This window comes from Uloborus diversus, chromosome 4 (assembly GCF_026930045.1).
Source record: "Uloborus diversus isolate 005 chromosome 4, Udiv.v.3.1, whole genome shotgun sequence".
NCBI classification, from domain to species: Eukaryota; Metazoa; Arthropoda; class Arachnida; order Araneae; family Uloboridae; genus Uloborus; species Uloborus diversus.
This window is the reverse complement of record NC_072734.1, coordinates 151,420-158,600: the sequence shown is the minus strand read 5'-3', so window position 1 is coordinate 158,600 and position 7,181 is coordinate 151,420. Positions and strand designations below refer to the sequence as shown.

The 7,181-nt window shown below is 37.6% G+C and overlaps 1 protein-coding gene across 1 annotated transcript in view; it reads right to left on the bottom strand.

Annotated features, from left to right (window-relative positions):
- LOC129219753 (uncharacterized) overlaps positions 1–6,924 on the bottom strand; it is an 8,141-nt gene extending 1,217 nt beyond the window's left edge. The window contains exon 1 of the mRNA XM_054854047.1: positions 5,533–6,924. Coding sequence (XP_054710022.1) covers positions 5,533–6,924 — 1,392 coding nt within the window. The remainder of the gene's footprint in view (positions 1–5,532) is intronic.
- Positions 6,925–7,181: the final 257 nt, after the last annotated feature.

Below are 7,181 nucleotides of genomic sequence, written 5' to 3'. Positions count from 1 at the left end.
TTCTTTGGCTACACTGTTAAAACTACAGGATGCATTCGGCACCTTTCAGGGGAGAAAAGCTTGTTCACCAGCGGCATCCAATACGGAGCCGAAATCGCACCTCTAAATAGGGTGAAAAACAGGCACCTTTTAAAAACTAGACAGCCGGAGTGAAAAAAAGGAACCTTCGGAGAGAGAAATGGCACCCCTTACTATAGATCCTCCTCCCCCTCCCCCGTATTGTGTGCGTTTTTGAATACAGTTGTGTATTTTTTTTTCTTTTTTTAAGTTTTGTTTTGATTTATGATATTCTACGTTTTGGACATTTTCACATTGAACTCGGTATTGGGAATGATTAAAACATGTAATTACAGCATTTGATCATATTTCAGAGCTTTCAACACAGTTAAGAAGTGCTCATAGCTTTAATTCATCTGATCGTGCTCTAACTCAGTGTTTCTCAACCTCTTTTGACCCACGGGAGCGGTAAAAGCAAATGAAAAACTTTGCGGACCGGTGAAATCTTTATCGTTTTCTTAAAAATTCATAAAATAAATAATATTAATAATGTACTGTCGAAACGTACAGTATGCGAAACACCAAAACACATACCCAAGATCACATTAATTACAATTCTTTAAAGAAAGAAACAGCTTTATTCTTACTAGGTGGCATGGTTAAGATGCAGCATTATAACACAAATACAATTGCAAGAATAGTGCTTTTACAAGAATTTAAAACTATTCCTTGATCGAATACTAACTCTAAAAATAACCCCTAACAAAAGTTAAAATACATTAGTTATCACACGGCCAGAGTTTCCGCCTATATATATTTACAAAAGCACCAAGCCCAAATAACTCTCTGCTTAAAATTAACTAATATAAAATTTGCATTTCACACACATTAAAATAACATCAGCCTATGACAACATAATACCACAATTTGCACAAATTAAATAGTTCTTATGTAATACATTAAAACATTACTTCACAGGGGTTGCATTCTACGACGAGGCATCAAACACTAAAAATCTCACATGCTGTACAAAAGGCACCAATTCGACCTTGCTTCAAAGATCTAGCGTAGGCTGAATGAATTGAGGATTTGCCCGCTGCCGGTAGCTCCGAACTCCGATTCCTGCTACTATTTTCACGGGCCACAAGACTTACAATTTCCTACCATCCGATGCGTTCATTAGCTCCCAGGTCTGGTCCATGGGGCCTTTACTTCCGACACAGCGATGAATTTAGTCTGGCAGAAGACTCGGATAGTTTCTTGGTTCACTTATGTGATGCCGAGACTTCACATCTTAGCAAGGAACATTTATCTGCACTTAACCTTCCAAAGGGCCATCCTTACATTCACTATTTGAACGAAACTCGAGAAACTGTTTCAGCCACGCACGCAAGGCGAGATGATATGCGTAAAAAGGGAAACTTTAGCTCTTTCGTACTGCCTTATATCCATTGCGTCATTTCCAACTGTTGCCACTACGCTTTTGGGCAGTACAAATGCCCTCCCCCTCAAAAAAATATACACAAGTATATTTTTACTGAACAACTCTTCCATTCACTCTAGGCCGCAAATTATAAGGATGCACAACATGTGGGACAAAACGACCTAAGAGACCAGGCATCATTTGGACATCAAGAGGCAAACTCCCAGTTGAATTTCCCTCCTCTTTTGTATTTTCTTCTTGTGTTTGACAACCTTGTTGTGTTCTTGTTTGACCCATATCTGTGGTAGCAGTATCCGGGTCAACTAAGGGAAATCTGGGAGTGGCCAAAGCAATATTCTCTACATGTACCACCCTGACGTAATTTGATTTCTTTGCGTGCCTAATTTTTACCACTACTGGAGAGATAATTTCAGAAATTAGAAAAGGACCTTCATTATGTTTACTCAATTTTTTTGAGTGCCCTGGCTTCACTGCTGGATTATACCAAAATATTTCATCCCCTACTTTAAATTGCCGTATTTTACTTTGCCTTTCTCGTCTGTTTTCATTTATCTCAGCCGCATTTTCCAAATTGTGTCTCACTGTGGCGTATGATTCATGCAATTTCTTCAGTAGCTCATTAGCATAATGCATATTATCCGCATAAGAAAAGGGGGTCGCCTTTTCCAGAAACTCATGAGGCAGATTTAAATTTCTTCCATACATCAACCATGCCGGTGCAAAACCAGTCGACTCGTGTGTAGACGTTCTATACGCCAGGAGAGCAAAGGGCAATTTTATATCCCAGTCATCATGTTCGGAATTTACTATATGCGAAAGCGCATTACCTAACGTTTTGTGATATCTTTCCACGCACCCATTACTCTGTGGTCTCCACGCCAGGGTATCTAATTTTTTTATATTCAAACTCCGGTATACTTCCTTCATTGCATTGCTTAGCAAATTCAACCCCCGGTCTGACAAAAATTTTTTTGGTGTCCCATAACGACTAATGAATTGCATCACTACATCCGCGATGACATCACTGCCTATCGTAGACACAGGGAAAGCATCCACCCACCTTGTAAAATAGTCAGTAAAGGTAATGATATATCTATTACCCCTTTTAGTGACAGGCAAGGGACCTACTATGTCGAAAGCGACTTTTTCGAATGGACCTGCTGGAATAGGAGCTCTCTGCAATGGAGCCAAATACCCCGGCAGATGTGCCCTTCGTTCCATACAACTCTGACACGACTTCACCCAGTTTACGATTTGAGCCCACATTCTCGGCCAATAAAACACACTTTTGATTTTGTTAAAAGTTTTCTTAATCCCGGGATGACACGCTTGCGGACTATCATGATAAATCTCACATATTTTTCGCACCAACGACTGTGGCACAACGTACCTAATATCTTTTTCCCCCTTGGAATTTCTGTTTCTGCATACCAAAATTTTATCCTTCAAGAAAAATTTCAGTTTATCCGGATTTATCCGGCTATTTTTTAACAGGTTGTTCTTTATCCTAATACATGCTCTATCTTTTTCCTGTTCCTCCCGCAATTTTTCAACCGAAATTTCAGCCTTAACTGGGCCCATCTCACTCAATTCATTGAATTGAACCTCCCTATTTTGTGTCTCATATTCAGAAACATTTCTGGACAAAAAATCCGCCACCGTGTTAATTTTCCCTGGCAAATATTTTATTTCAAATTCGAACTGGGAAAGCGATAAAACCCACCGGGCTATTCTGCAGAATGAATCCTTAAGCTTAAAGCAGCTAGTCAGAGGCGCATGATCCGTATACAAATAAAATAGTTTTCCCAGCAGATATTGTTTAAAATAATTGGTAAAATACACAATGGCTAAGGCCTCTCTTTCAGTCGTCGAGTATCGAGTTTCCGCAGAATTCAATTTCCTACTTCCAAAGGCCACGGGTTGTGGAAATCCTTCTGTATCCAACTGCGCCAGGACGCAACCTATCGCAATCTTACTTGCATCTGTATACAAGTGAAAGTCTTTCTTCATATCCGGCAGATACAAAAAGGTGTCATTCATCAGAGCCAGTTTTAAATCCTCTATCGTAAAATGATTCAATGGGTAAACACTTGCCACATCAAATTCAAAAATCGACAAACGAATTGAAGGTTAGAAAAAACATTTTAATTAAGAACTGTTAGTTGAAACGTATATACAGTGCACATAATTTATATCGAAAATTGGGAACATAAGTCCCATCAAAAGGGGTGACTCTCGTCACATCAAAGTATCGAATTTCAACATTCATCGAAAGGTGATTCAGTGGCGACTGAATTCTTGATTCGAGTTCATGCTAGGAAGCGTTGAATGGCTGTTGCCATTCCAAATCAAATAATTTTCCACACACTCCCCACCATGAACTCTTTCAAGAGTTCATCAATATCTCAATTTCAAATAATGTATTAATTACAAAATCGTAATTTCAAAATTTCAAATACACAAATTAACAAATCAATAAATCAGAGTTATGCATGAATCAAAACATTTTCAAAATAATTCCAAATATTAAATATAATTCTAAAAATGTTAGTGAAGTATACTAAATATTAAGTATCAAATTTAAAGGTTAGTGCAAAATATTAATATAAATAAATGTTCAATTTAAATTAATATAGAGTTCAAATTTCAAAAGTTCAAAGTTCCAAGGGATACAAGTGTTGTATCGTTCTCCGCAAAAGTCCAGAAGCAGTTTTAACTTCGTATGAGCGTACGTTATTATCCCGTCCGAGAAACGCTCTTTCAATTTTTCCGAGTTTCCATAGCAGTTTGTTTTTGGAATCCTCTTCGATGAGCACTACATCTCCTATCTTAAGTGCCGGTTGTTTGTTTGGATTATTCAAAGAGTGAACAGTTCTCAGGTCAAGTAAATATTGCTGCTTCCATTTTATCCATAATTGCCGGAGAAGAAGAGATTGATATTTTTTCCGTTTCAAAAGTGAAGATCTTTTCGATTCATTTTCTACTATTTCAGCGAAATTGATAGGATATTGAGGTTCTCGTCCAAAATTTAGGAAGTGCATTGGTGTCAAAGGCAAAGGTTCACTATTTTCATTGTAGACGTAAGTTAGCGGTCGCAAGTTGAGGACGGTTTCTATTTCTGTAAGCAATGTAGACATTTCTTCAAATTTTAATAAGGCTTTCCCTACAATTTTCCGCAGGCAATCTTTGACTGATTTCACAAGTCGCTCGTAAAAACCTCCCCACCAAGCAGCTCTTTCAATTATATTTTTCCAAACTATTCTTTCTTTAGTTAGAAATTGCGAAAGTAATTTGTCAGAAATAATTTTTGATAAATCTTCTATTTCTTTTCTCGCCCTTTTAAAGGTTTTCGCGTTATCCGAATATATTACCTTACAGTTTCCTCTTCTTGCTAAAAATCTTCGAAGTGCCAATAAGAAAGAATCTGTAGTCATATCGCTAACGAGTTCAAGGTGAATTGATCTAGTAACTGCACATGTAAACAAAACTATGTACGATTTTCGAACTTCTGTAAAAATTTTCACATAAATTGGACCCGCAAAATCCAATCCGCAAACTGAGAATGGAGGCGAGGTGTTACTTCTGTCAAGCGGCAACGGAGCTGTAATTTGATTAGCAGCCTTCGAAAGATATTTTTGGCAGATTAGACACTTTTTGATTGCACTCTTGACTAATTGCCGTCCCTTTGGAATCCAGAAACGTTGCCGAATTCGAGCTAAAGTGCAAGCTGTTCCACCGTGCATCATTTTCTCATGTTCTCTTCTTGTGATTAAAAATGTCAGCCAGGACCGTTTTGGAAGAATAATAGGATGTTTTTCTTCAGTAGATAATTCTGCAAATTCTAATCTTCCTCCTAGTCTGATCATTTCATTTTCATCCATGAATGGCAAAAAGTTAAACAAATCAGAGTCTTTTTGAATCGGATCTCCATTCTTCAAGGATTCGTAATCTTCTTTAAAAAAGATCTTCTGTTCTAGTCTTATGAGATGATTCTCAGCTTCTATTAATTCTTCAGCGGTCAATGTATTTCCTATATTAGAAATCTTTCTAAATTTCATGATCGACTTCTTCACCCAAGCTGTAATCCTCACCAACTTCTCCATATTACTAAATTTAGTAATGTTGATTGGATTTTCCTTTTCTTCAACAAGACATTCACACTGAAAGATGTCCTTCGATTTCTTTCTGTATTCTAATTCTTCTGTATTTATTGCTTCAACATTTTCTGACTTCGGCCAGTATTCTGGAGAATTCTTTAGCCACTGCGGTCCTGTCAGCCATGTTGGATCTTCTAGCAGTTTAGAGACTTTTGCTCCCCTCGACAAGGTATCTGAGGGGTTGACTTTTCCGGGGCAAAAAAACCAGTCTGAAGGTGCTGTGAATTTGCGAATTTCTTCAATCCGATTCTTGACAAAAGGTTTGAATTTTTCAGGATTTCCTTTTATCCAAAAAATTGTTATCTTCGAGTCAGACCAGAAATAGCACGGAATGTCACGTTTCAAGGATTTCAAAATATTAAAACTTAATTTTGCAGACAGTACTGCAGCCATGAGCTCCAGCCGAGGCAATGTAAGAGATTTTATCGGAGCAACTCTGTTTTTAGAAGCTACAAAGGCCGTTCGAACGTCTTCATTTCGAGATAAAACACGCATGTAGGCAACTGTTCCAAACGCTTTCATACTTGCGTCACAAAAGAAATGAAGTTCAATAGTCTTGATATCAATATTTAGGTTTTCGGAAAAATAGTGGCGTGGGATTGAAATTTCCGTCAGTTGAGGAACTTCTTCGCACCAGCTTCTCCATAACGAACTTAGATCTTCGGGTAATCTGTCATCCCAATCAATACGTAACGTCCAAATCTTCTGCATCAAACATTTAATTCTCACTGTAAAAGGACCTAAAATTCCGATAGGATCGAAGATGCGTCCTAAGACCTGGAGCACGTAACGTTTAGTGTCAGTTCCTCTAGAAACAAATTTGACTAGATCTCCAACATCAAAATAAAGAATGTCCTTTAAGTTGTCCCATGCTATACCTAAGACTTTGTATGTCCTATTTTCTTCTTTGAGGTGTTCGGCATTATCACTCGAAATCACTCCATGTTTTTTCCATAATTCGCGTAGGGTCTTCGAATTAGTGCGCCACTTGTGTAGTGACAAACTAGCATCTTCGAAAATTGCTATGGACTCTAATGTATGAGATAAGGCTTCATCTACAGATGCATGACTACCGATGATGTCATCGACATAAATATTATCATTTAAAAATTTTGTAGTCACTGGATATTTTTCAGTATACTGTTTCAGATGATATTTCAAAGTTCCTGCCAATAAAAACGGACTGCTACTAATCCCGAATAGAACGCGCGTAAATTTATAAACCTGGGGTGCAATAGAGTCGTCCGAGGGGTCATCGGTAAAGAAAAAACGAGTAACATCTCGATCTTCTTCTTTGAGCGAAATTTGCAAAAATGCTTGTTTCATGTCCGTTGTATAAGCAATGGGGTGAAAGCGAAATCTCAATAAAATATCAAATATTTCAGAATATAAATTTGGACCTATATGAAGACAGTCATTTAAAGATAAACAATTAGAATCATGAGAGGAGGCATCGAAAACTATACGTAATTTACTCGTCTTACGATCTTTCCTAATTATTTCTCTGTGGGGCAGGTAAAATTTAACTTCGTCTTCCTCATCTGGGTTAATAACTGGTTCAATAATTTTTTGTCGTAAATAGT